Source organism: Trichomycterus rosablanca, chromosome 5 (assembly GCF_030014385.1).
Source record: "Trichomycterus rosablanca isolate fTriRos1 chromosome 5, fTriRos1.hap1, whole genome shotgun sequence".
Classification (NCBI taxonomy): domain Eukaryota; kingdom Metazoa; phylum Chordata; class Actinopteri; order Siluriformes; family Trichomycteridae; genus Trichomycterus; species Trichomycterus rosablanca.
The window spans coordinates 32,094,407-32,107,066 of record NC_085992.1 but is presented as its reverse complement, the minus strand read 5'-3'; the positions used below and the strand labels follow the sequence as shown (position 1 = coordinate 32,107,066).

Sequence of the window (12,660 nt, the reverse complement as noted above, 5' to 3'; positions counted from 1 at the left end):
TGTTAGGGTCTGTTGTGTTTCATGGTCATAAATGATACATTTTAGCATCAAGTGTTTTATTGTAAGCTGAATCTGGCATGCTGTACAATATGGGACAGCTTAACCTTGGGTGGGAGGGAATCTGATCACTCTGTAATCTCTCTGTAGATACTAGCCAGTAAAGTACGCTGCTCTGTTGTAACATTCACTTTTATTTTTATTTGCCTGGCGTCAGTTAAACCATGGCAACCAAACGGTTGCCAGGTGATGATGATGCTGCCGGTGTGAACCCAGAGTGATCAGCGATTTGGGCAACAAGAGGCGAAAATCGCTGCCGGTCTAAAATTCATGGTACTATGTGACCAAAAGTTTGTGGACATTTGATGCCCAAACAACACATTTAAAGCCATGGGCATCAAACAAAAAGTCCAATTTAGAAACCTAGCTACGGAGATCCACTTTCATTTAGAGTACATTAATAAGCCACTTAAGTTCCACCAAAATCATTTCCATGTTGACCTTAATCACCACAGAAACATATTTCAGGAGGTTGGGGTGATAAGAGAAAAGTATTAAAAAGCACAACTTACTTTGTGATGTGGCCCAGAGCCGTATTGTTAACAAACACCATGTAGGACAAGTTGATGGATGTCCCTAAAGACTTGATCATGCCCTCCACTTCCTGGATGCTCTCCACGTGACCATGCCTACCCAAGCCCTGGACGAGCCGGGTGATGGCCAGCTGGGAGGGCACTTGGTCGGCCTGCAGCATTTCCTTAAAACTAACCAAGGCAGCTGTAAGAAAGAGAGGAGTGATACAAAATGGTTTAGCTTTGCCAATAAAGGTGCTCAACACAAGCAGTAGTTCAGACTGACAACTGACCTTTGACCTGTCCTTGCTTTACTAGTGTAACAATGTGGAGGTTGTTGGCCACTTCGCTCAGCTTGAATTCAGCAAGATGTTTGGAAGCGCTGTGGGAAAAAGAAAAGAGAACGTAAGCAAAGAACAGTATCAACAGAATGTATTCAAGCTGCAGCAAAGGATGGTTGGATTTGATATCGAGGCTAAAATGACCCAAAATACAGGATCAGCATTAGTTTTGATCAATTTTCAATCTGATTTACAGTCTGATTATACCCCATGTACATGTGATAATGACTATAACACCCTCCTTTATAACCTTTGTCCATTACTACTTTTGGGCTTAGCAATTGCCTTGAATTGTTGAATCAAGGTTATTGATTATAACTAAACGTGCTAATCATAAATAATTGATGCAGTTGGTTTTTTTTCCCCTAACACTAGACGACGTATAGCGGAGTTTTACCTTTATACAGATAAATGATGCAAAATGTCCACATTATTTAAAAAACACCCTTCAGATTATTTATTTATTTATTAGGATTTTATCGTCATGTTTTACACACTTTGGTTACATTTATGACAAAACAGGTAGTTACTGGTTACACAAGATTCATCAGTTCAACTTCAATATCAAACAGTCATGGACAATTTTGTATCACCAGTTCACCTCACTTGCATGTCTTTGGACTGTGGGAGGAAACCGAAGTTCCCGAAAAAAACCAAAGCAGACACAGGGAGAACATGCAAACTCCACACAGAAAGGACCTGGACCTTTCCACCTGGGAATTGAACTCAGTACCTTCTAGCTGTGAGGTGACAGGGCTACCCACTGAGCCACAGTGCCGCCAACCCTTCATTAATAAAAACTACAAATGCAGCTGTACAGAGCTAAATATTATTATTCTGCATGTCTACTGAGAACTAATATTATTAAAAAACACCTTAAATACATTTTCTAGTTAAAGTAAGTAAGTTATATTTAAAATAAACTAAAACTAACCTTGTAAGAATGAACTACAAGATTAAAACTAATACATTATTATAAATAATATAAAAATAAACACCTGTATGACAAAGATGTAAAAATGAGTGGGAGCCTCAGGCAGACAAATCCCATGTCCTCACATACCCTTCCCCCTGTCCTTCTGCCACTAGCTTTTTATTTTCCATCAACAGCTCCCTGAACCTCAATCAAACGCCTTTTTATAACATTTGAGCCAGATTAGTTCTACCACCCAATTGAGCGGCTGCTCAAAGATGGGTCCAGAGTGGCCAGCACAGCAGATTGCCTCTGTTGCTCTGGTCACTTCTTATCGAGCCTGGGAAAATCCCGGTCCCACTCTGCTCTGCTTTCATTTTACAATTCCATTTATTCCTCTTAATCTGTCTGATAAACCTCATACAGCCTAGTCCCAACCACCCCACTCCATCCACTAAAGTCTCACAAATGCAGACATAATGCAGTACTCAAGCAGTACAAGAGAAGGGACTTAAACACTCAGGAAAACAGCTTTAAAATCTTTAGATGCTTAGTTAGAAGATAACAGTGGCTGAGTGGTAAGGATTTCTGGCTGTTCTTTACTGACCTCTGTCTTCTGCACAAATGGATAATTGCGTTTTGACTGTTTGTTGTTTATGATGACACTTTTTGAAGATATTGAAGTTATTGTAAAAACAGGTGGCGCAGCAATAAAATACGCTAGCAAACCAGAGCCGACATCTCGACCTCACGAGTTCGAATCTGGGTGCCTAGACAAACAATGATTGGTCGTCCGTCGGTTTGGATGCCGGACGGAATTCCTAATAACTGATGCAATTACGACCTCTGCTGACTGATCGATGGCACCTGCATGAAGGACGTGGGATAATGGAGATCAGTGTGTGACTCTCCATGTGCAAAACTGAGCCCCATATGAACTGGTGAAAAGATGCAGTCGGCTACTGCACATTTGTCAGAGGGGGCATGTGTTAGTCATGGATCTCCTCGGTCAGGAGTGGAGGTCAGCATCAGTAGAGAGGAAGTGAAATGCAATTGGGTAATTGGATACAACTAGATTGGGAGAAAAATTGGGGAAAAAGGCAAAAACAATAAACAACCAACTAAAGAAAATATTAAAGCAACAATACTGCACGTGTTGGTTGAAATTGTTGTTGTTTGTTTGCTTTGCTGTGTGGCAATGTTAACCTTCATGTGTTTAATAAATTGATTAATTATTTGGGGAAGTTTCTAACTAGTGGGTGAACCAGGGTAAAAACCTACATGGACACTATGACATGCTAAAATCCAGACTACATTAGAGTCAGAAAGCACTGCTGTAAGATGCTCTGGATGAGAGCGTCCCCAAAATGCAGTAAATGTACATGTTTAGTGTAACCAACATTACAAGGGCACTGCCCTCTAACAAAGTTTTTAAAACCAGCTTTGCCTACAAATACTTTACTTAACTGTAAGGTCTGCTAGCAGCATGCACAAAATAAATCATGGCTACATTTTAAACTCAACATGTCTATAAAAACAAAAGTATCTCAGCAACGTTTGACTTCGCCTGTGCTGCCACACTGGTTTAAATACACAATAAGTTTTAGAAATTGCGGACGTTAGACACATGATTTTAAAAATATCAGCAGAAATAGTTGATCCTGGAATGTTTGACCAGTCGGCAAAAATCCACGCAACCTACAATATAATACCTAGGTCCTAAAACACTTCCTATAGATCAACAAGTCAGAGTGTAATAGCACAGATAGCAACAGACAGACTCACATATTTTTGACTGCCATGGCATCCTCCAAGTTGCCCTTAGCCAGCAGGGCCTTGATGAGGATGTCGTATGAACCAGCTCCCAGAGCCACTCCCTTCTTGTTAGACTCATTTACTATCTTCAGGGCTTCTGCATGAGGAGAACAAAGAACAACACTGTCTTTATAAACAAGAACAATAAGTGAATGGATGAGCATGACACTGGCATCAGGCTTGGAAATGAATAATTACTGTGCAAAGATTTTCCTTATCTGGGCCAGGTGCTTTCAAAAATATTCTGATGTCATTGACAAAATGAATTACACAATGCATCTTACCTGACACGCTCTTATCTATACTTAATATTTTAATATTTTCGTTTCTGTAGTTCTATATACACCGATCAGCCATAACATTAAAACCACCTCCTTGTTTCTACACTCACTGTCCATTTTATCAGCTCCACTTACCATATAGGAGCACTTTGTAGTTCTATAATTACTGCCTGTAGTCTATCTGTTTCTCTACATGCTTTGTTAGCCCCCTTTCATGCTGTTCTTCAATGGTCAGGACCCCCACAGGACCACTACAGAGCAGGTATTATTTAGGTGGTGGATGATTCTCAGCACTGCAGTGACACTGACATGGTGGTGGTGTGTTAGTGTGTGTTGTGCTGGTATAAGTGGATAAGACACAGCAGTGCTGATGGAGTTTTTAAACACCTCACTGTCATTGCTGGACTGAGAATAGTCCACCAACCAAAAATATCAAGCCAACAGCGCCCTGTGGGCAACAGCCTGTGACCACTGATGAAGGTCTAGACCAACTCAAACCAGCAGCAATAGATGAGTGATCGTCTCTGACTTTACATCTACAAGGTGGACAGGGTCTAATAGAGTGGACAGTGAGTGGATCACGGTATTTAAAAACTCCAGCAGGGCTGCTGTGTCTGATCCACTCATACCAGCACAACACACACTAACACACCACCATCATATGTCAGTGTCACTGCAGTGCTGAGAATGATCCACCACCTAAATAATACCTGCTCTGTAGTGGTCCTGGGAGAGTCCTGACTATTGAAGAACAGGGTAAAAACAGGCTAAAAAGGTATGTAGAGAAACAGATGGACTACAGTCAGTAATTGTAGAACTACAAAGTGCTCCTATATGGTAGGTGGAGCTGATAAAATGGACAGTAAGTGTAGAAACAAGGAGGTGGTTTTAATGTTATGGCTGATCTGTGTATAGTTCTCGTGTTGATTTTTAAAGAACTGCATGATTGAGTAGGTAAATGAGGTGGTGTAAGACATCTTATCAACATCTGATCATATAGGCTGTGATTAAAGAAAAGCCAGTTAACCTAGCAGTTGTGGGCATACCTTCAATTTTCCCTCTTTTGCTGAGAGTCACAACACTCAGATGATAATCATGGGGAGAAACCTCTCTGGAAACGTTCGGTGAGGTTTTCCCTTTCAAATTCCCCTCCTCGGAGTGGTCCTCTCCATCAGAATGCTCATACCACATCTGTGAATATAAAACACACAGACACTACTGTACTGAGGGGACAAAATTAGCTTTTAAATCATTACTGACCAACAGTTTAAGTAATGCCAAATTCACACTACACGACTTTCTGATTTGCCGGGTCGCTGTACAGTTCACACTACACGACTAATCGGGAATAAGGAGGTTTCACACTACACGATCCATCACCAACTGGAATCACAGGCGAGCTTCTCTGATCTCCCAAACTACGTTGTTGTTTTATTTTTTATTTTTTTTATTTTTTATTTTTTTACAAAAACACACGTGAGAAGTGACGAGGGGTTTAATGATACCACGTCCAAAAATGCACGTCAACAAGTAGCGAGTGATCAAAGTTTGTGCGCTAAAATCGTAGGAATCAAGGAAGAAAAATAAATGAATCTGAGTGGATTTGGCAACATGAATAGCAGGGATTTTTCTATAGTAAGTTGGAGGTTAATTAATATTTTTGCAATGCAGTGTTGTTTTGTAGAGAACGATCAAGTCAGAAATACTGTAAAACGTGTGTGTGCTGATGTATTCTGATATAAACTACATTATCCCCCTGTCCCACCTGTTTACACTCCTATCCTGTGTTTCCCCTCACACTGTATCTTGTGTTCTCATTCGACATAGCACTCACTGCCAGTTGTGCAACTCAGATCAGATATCCGACATGCTAGAAATCTCGATCCTGCTCGGCGAGCCGGTCGGATCGAGTTGTTGGGTAGTTCACACATAGCGATTGAGAGCCAAGGTGTGATCGCCGAGCGAACGCCGAGTTGCTCCCGAGCCGGAAAATCTAGTGCCGACCAGTCGTCGAGCGAAAATCAGGGCAAAAATCATGGTGTGAACTACGCATAAGTAAGAAGGCACAAATATTTTCTTTTATTTGTGTAAAACTGTAATGTGCCCTGTACCCTGAATTATATTAAGTCTTTATAGTATAACACAAGACTGGTTTTAATTACCTCAGGCACCTCAAAGGGCACCTCCTGGTTGTTGCTCTTGAGGACGTCAGCAAGTAAGCGCAGGGTGCGTTCTCGGGGGATCACATTCTCCTCCTGCATCTTAGTCCACACAGCCTCTGCTTTACGCCAGTCGTTAATGTCCTCTACAGAACAGAGGTGGGGTGGAATCAAAGGTTCAGTCTTGGTCTAATATTATTTATGCACATTATTTACATTATTTCATTATAGGTTCAAAACTCAGTTAAAAAGACTGTTCACTCCCTGATGCCCCCCAACATTGGGAAGCAGTCTGGACTGGTGGTAAGTATTTGGGCTACTTTATTTAAATGATGCGTATAATAATAAACGTTCAGCCTTAATACTGCTAGTTTACTACCGCTGATGTACTGTACACTGATATAACATTATGACCACCTTCCTAATATTGTGTTGGTCCCCCTTTTGCTGCCAAAACAGCCCTGACCCGTCTAGGCATGGACTCCACTAGACCCCTAAAGGTGTGCTGTGGTATCTGGCACCAAGATGTTAGCAGCAGATCCTTTAACTCCTGTAAGTTGCAAGGTGGGGTCTCCATGGATTGGACTTGTTGTCCAGCACATCCCACAGATGCTCGATTGGATTGAGACCTGGGGAATTTGGAGGCCAAGTCAACACCTCAAACTCGTTGTTGTGCTCCTCAAACCATTCCTGAACCATTTTTGCTTTGTGGCAGGGCACATTATCCTGCTGAAAGAGGCCACAGTCATCAGGGAATACCGTTTTCATGAAAGGTAAAATAAACAGTGATGATCAGAAATAATCAGTGTTATTCACTTCACCCATCAGTGGTCATAATGTTATGCCTGGTCGGTGTACACAAGACATATCTATGACCCCTTTGTGGCCCCTGACTTTTGACAAAGCCTAAAGCCGCCTCTGCTGACAGGTATCGTGTCTGTAGGTCTCAGAAACCACAGCTCGGATATGCATGTGCACACATTTAACGCATGGACCAGACACAGTCCAGATGTTCAGGATTACTGTACTTCCTGCAGGGTAAATGATCAGTGTACTGAGCAACTTATCTACTGACCTCTACACCAGCTGTGCAATCACCAACACATGCACCCATGTTTATGCTCTCAGGAGTGCTTCTGAGAGCCAGTCGAACTTTAGAAAGCTCCAAACAGTTTAGAGGTTTCAGCTGAGCAGTTGTTTGTTGAAAAATAAATTATTAGAGTGAAAGTCCAGACTGCTGAGTTATGGCTCACCTTCACCCACCAACACACCCTTAGGTTGCTTTCACGTGATAAGCATTTTGTGCTTCGTTAACCGTGAGGCTGGGCACATATTGCCACTTCCCGCTACGTTTAAGCCGCTTACTGCTGACTGAGCCAATGAGCATCAAGTGTAAAATAATAAATACTGCTGACACTGTATGCACATGCAGCTTTGTTTAAAATTTATTTTAGTTTAAAACAAACTGATATCACTGGTCTGTCTGATAAACTTAATCAACCAGTCAAAAGCTAACCCACACAATCCAGTTGTCAAGCTTTAAAAAAAAAATACAGATGTGCAGCCATTCCTCCACACAAACACTTACTGCAGAGCCGGAGCATGTAGTGGTACATCTCATCTCTGTCACATTCAAACAGCTTAGCGGTAATTTCCACCATGTGTTCCAGAGGCTCCATCTACCAAAGCAGACAGATACAGTTTGTGGATGTACAGGTGTGATTGTACAGGTGTGATTGTAAGTGTGTGTGTGTGTGTGTGTGTGTGTGTGTGTGTGTGTGTGTGTGTCTTACCTGCTGGCCTGCAATGCACTTCTCTGCAAACCACTGCAGTCGACCAGCTCTAGCCCTTAAACCAGGGGTCTGTATGAACAAAAATATTCTTAAATCACACAAAGTTTACAGCACAGGGGAAAGTCCTCTGAGAACAAAATGCAGTGCGTAACATCTGGAACGTCTTTATTATGCCATAAGAAGCAAGCATAGATCATCAATAGGAAACTATCTGAGATTCAACCAATGTTTTCAGCCTATGTCTGTGTAGAAACATGATGGGGGTCAGAGCGTAGGGTCAGACATTGTACGGCGAACCTGGAACAGACAGGGTTGAGGGCCTTGCTCAAGGGCTCAACAGTGGCTGCACAGCAGAGCCTGGATTTGAACCAGCAATCTTCCGATTGATAGCCCAAAACTCTACCCACTAGGTTACCACTGTCCCTGTTATACTTCAGCTGTTGAAACTGTTTGGCTACTGGGTGCCTAACATTATCTGTTATCACTTGTTTTAAACACGGTTGTTTTGTTTGTTTTTGTAACGCCATGTCATATCTATGACATTCACGACAGGAATCAGTGTTTTATGCTAGGATAAACACGGTTATTTGTTTGTTTGTTTATTAGGATTTTAACGTCATGTTTTACACTTTGGTTACATTCATGACAGGAACGGTAGTTACTCATTACACAAGAATTCACTCCACTTGCATGTCTTTGGACTGTGGGAGGAAACTGGAGCACCCGTAGGAAACCCACGCAGACATAGGGAGAACATGCAAACTCCACACAGAAAGATACCAAAAGTATGTGGACATACTTCTTGGACAACAAATCAAAAATCATGGGCATTATTGAAAACCAATTAAAAATAAGCTGTTTTTTCTCTTTCCTATTTTAAAATATATCAGAACCTAGTGGGGCGGGTTCACATGAAGACCCCTATCACGCACAGAGAGTTGCGTGTATTGGAGCCATCGATCAGCCAGCAGAGGTTGTAACTGCAGCATGTAAGACAATCCCACCCGGGGACCAGCCAATCATTGTTCGTATAGGACAATGATAGGCCTGTCGGTAGCAGAGCTGAGATTCGGACTTGCAAGTTCGAGATGTCAGGACTGGCGTGATAGTGTGCTTTTGCTTTGCGCCACTCAAGCACCCAAAGACTTGGTAAATTAAAGGCAATTTGGAGGAATGGCTTAAAGTTGAAGCATAATGCTGGGAAAAAGCTAAGCATTCCATATTTATTTATTAGGATTTTAACATCATGTTTTACACACTTTGGTTACATTCATGACAGGACAGGTAATTACTAGTTACACAAGATTCATCAGTTCACAAATTTAATGTTCAATTTTGTATCTCCAATTCACCTCACTTTCATGTGTTTGGACTGTGTGAGGAAACCGGAGCACCTGGAGAAAACCCATGCAGACACGGGGACAACATGCAAACTTCACCTGGGGATCGAACCCAGGACCTTCTTGCTGTGAGGCGACAGTGCTACCCACCGAGCCACTCCAAGTTATCATGAATTTGCAGCAGCATATGTGTGATTAATATATTACTGCATTGTGATATCTGAACACTTCCACCTATTATTTTTTAATACAATTCTATTTATGCTTTATGATGTTTTATCATGTTTTAAAGTATGTCACATGTCATTACGTGTACATGTGAGGTGCATATACACACTAATAGATACACAGTTTTTGATTGGGAAGGCCAACAAGCTCATGAATATGAAGTTGCCCCAATGGTCTTGCTCCTTTAAGGCTTTTTCAAAGCAAACTCAATGTTTTGTGTATTTCACATTGTGCCATGGCCTTTCCCAAACTGCTGACATAAAACTCAGTAATCAGTATGGGTGTCTACATAATTTTGACCAAATATCGTTGCAAAACCTTAAAAGAAACATGATTGTGTGAGTGCCGATTAAACATCGGCAAGCTTTGGGCACAATGCCTGCGGTCCTACCTCGATGATTTTGCGGGCTTCCTTGAAGCGGCCCGTCTGCATAAAAGCGAAGAAAAGGTCGTACAGCATAGTCATCTCACCACGCTCCTGGCTCACAAAGTCCATGGCTGCCAGGGGAGGAAAGGAAAACACACACTTATGAGTATGTACATGAATTCTCAGATTGCTTTTATGTGAGGGGTATTGTTGCTGCTCTTCCAGCAGAGCTAAGCCTTTAGGCTGTGCAAACTACTTCAAAAGAATCAGCCTCAGGAGTTTAGTCCTGAATGCAATCACACACAGTCAGGCCATGGCGAAGTGTGTGTGTGTGTGTGTGTGTGTGTGCGTGTGTGTGTTCTTTCAGCTTGCTTTCACTGCACGTTAAGCAGCCAGTGTGAAGGAACGTGCATCTCCGTACGCTCAGAATGACAGCAGGACGTTTCAAACACGTTCTTTTCACTCATTTATACGAAGACCTGAAGCACTTTTGCACATCCACCAGTGTACTTCACTCTCAGCCCACTCACGCGCTGCCGTAGCCTGACGACGATTTGCATCTCAATAGGGCGAACCGAGCAGGGAGATAATTCCACCCGGCTGAAATGATTTCTTTTTCAAATTTCAAAAATACCGCACACGATCGGCGTAGTTCACTTAAACTGAAATCACATTTGCACATGATTGGAGAACAGTCACGGGTCTCGCTGTCCATCTCAGCCAGAGTGGGGAAGGTTAAAGCGGGTGAGGTGGGTGGCTGGGTGAAGTGGTGCTTCAGTCCAGCCTGGAGGTCTTGCACTCTTAACGAACAAACAACATCAAACCCTCACTGTGCCCCCTGTGAGGACACTGGATATTAAAATCATGAGTGTGTAGGTTTTTCAGTTCGACCCAGTGATGACCTGCATGTCAGGGCAGCTCTTCAACATGGGTACCATGTGACCATCTCAACAATCAACAGACTGAACAGGATCAGAGTCGTTCCTTTTAATGAGACCTAAGCCTGCAATCAAACCAGCAGCATTGGAATGCAAAAAAGAAAAAAAATGCTGGAAGCCATTTCTAGCCACTGCTGATTAGCAACAAGAGGAGGGACAACCACTAGAGAGGAAAAAAGATACAAACCTTAACTTTATGCAAGTAAGACAAATAAAACTTTATTCTTTTGTCACTTATGGATCATTTTCCTGCTGCCAGGCTCGAGTTTCGAGTCTCCTGGTTACTTTATAGAGTCCATGATGCCATGCATTTTAACAGGGCCTCTAAAACGACTCCAAAACACAGCAGATCCTTCACTATAATTATTTATTAGGATTTTAACGTCATGTTTTACACACTTTGATTACATTTATGACATAACAGGTAATTATTGGTTACACAAGATTCATCAGTTCAAGTCTTTAATGTCAAACACAGTCATGGACAATTTAGTATCTCTAATTCACCTCACTTGTATGTGTTTGGACTGTGGGAGGAAACCGGAGCTCCTGGAGGAAACCCACACAGACAAGGGGAGAACATGCAAACTCCACACACAAATGACCCAGAGCGCTTCACCTGGAAATCGAACCCAGACCCACTTGCTGTAAGATGACTGTGCTACCCACTAAGCCACCATGCCAACCCCTTTATTATACTTAAGAGTAGGGATTTGGGGCACCAGTGGAGTGTGTTTGCTTGAATATGTCTCACCTTTCTGTAGCAGGTCAGTATCTCCTTTGTCTATCAGTCGACAGATAATGTCATGGATTCGGGGCAGTTGGTTGTATTGCTTCTGGCACTCCATACTCGCCTCCAAAGCTCCAGTCAAGTCTCCACTGCCATGACAAAAAAAAAAAAAAAACACAAAACAGATGTTAGTCACTTTACTCAGAATGCACTTCCAATATTTCTGGAATTTGGAAATTTCAGACTTCAAATAGACAGAAGGGAAAATCTGAAAAGAAAAAAAAATTGTACTATCCATATATCATATCATCATTATGTGACTGGGAATAGTACACTTACGACGGCGTATTAAAAAGTGTTTTGATTTCGAGAAAATATTATGAGAATAAAGTTGAAATATTATGGACAAAGAGTGTGCAGCCGTCATGGGCTTGTCAGTTCAGAGAAGCACCGGTCTCAGTACCTGGATCGGCACACAAGCGCTGAGGGTTCAATGCTCGTTAGTGTGGTTATCCAGTGACGTACGATTACTTTTTTTTGGGTCATTGTTTGTACTGTACGCTTCCATCCACATAACATGACAACTAAACCCATCAATGCAACCATTTATAGCGATGCCATACGGCTTTAGTTTATTGTACAAGTCCATAAGGCTTGGCGAAGACGCAGACGCTGGGCGCACGCTCTTCTGAATATACACAGTTTATTACAAAGCAGTTTCATCGTTCTTACGCTAATAACAAACTGATGCTGATGTGCAGGAGATTGAGAATTTCTTTATTTGTGAAACCGATACGAAAGTATAACTTTACCAGATCACGAACATCCCTCATTTAACACAAGGAGGTTGCTATAGCCATAATATTTCCACTTTATGTTCTATGTTCTTTATGTTCTACAATAGATCAATGTTTAGTAGTAAGTTTGTAACCAAAATATTAGGTCTGTCTGAAACCCACTGAGCTCTCTACATAGACAGCATTTTACATCACCCTACACACTCCCAAGAATACCTTAAAATGCTGCCTACTGAGGTCCCTTATTTGTAAGTGATAATCTAATTGAATAACGAGGGAGCATTTAAAACTTCCAAAGCCGTGAAGACAATCCCAGCATTCAGTGCGGCACAACTTTTCTTGCAAAAAAATTACAAAGATGGCAGACAAAAGCGCAGCAACGACTTGTT

General features: G+C 41.9%; 1 protein-coding gene across 1 annotated transcript in view; it reads right to left on the bottom strand.

Annotated features, from left to right (window-relative positions):
- lrpprc (leucine-rich pentatricopeptide repeat containing) overlaps positions 1-12,660 on the bottom strand; it is a 69,767-nt gene that overhangs the window by 11,465 nt on the left and 45,642 nt on the right. Inside the window, exons 24-32 of the mRNA XM_062995983.1 lie at positions 11,499-11,623; positions 9,831-9,937; positions 7,872-7,940; positions 7,667-7,757; positions 6,082-6,224; positions 4,966-5,110; positions 3,609-3,735; positions 863-951; positions 570-774 (exon numbers count right to left, since the gene is read on the bottom strand). Coding sequence (XP_062852053.1) covers positions 570-774; positions 863-951; positions 3,609-3,735; positions 4,966-5,110; positions 6,082-6,224; positions 7,667-7,757; positions 7,872-7,940; positions 9,831-9,937; positions 11,499-11,623 — 1,101 coding nt within the window. The remainder of the gene's footprint in view (positions 1-569; positions 775-862; positions 952-3,608; positions 3,736-4,965; positions 5,111-6,081; positions 6,225-7,666; positions 7,758-7,871; positions 7,941-9,830; positions 9,938-11,498; positions 11,624-12,660) is intronic.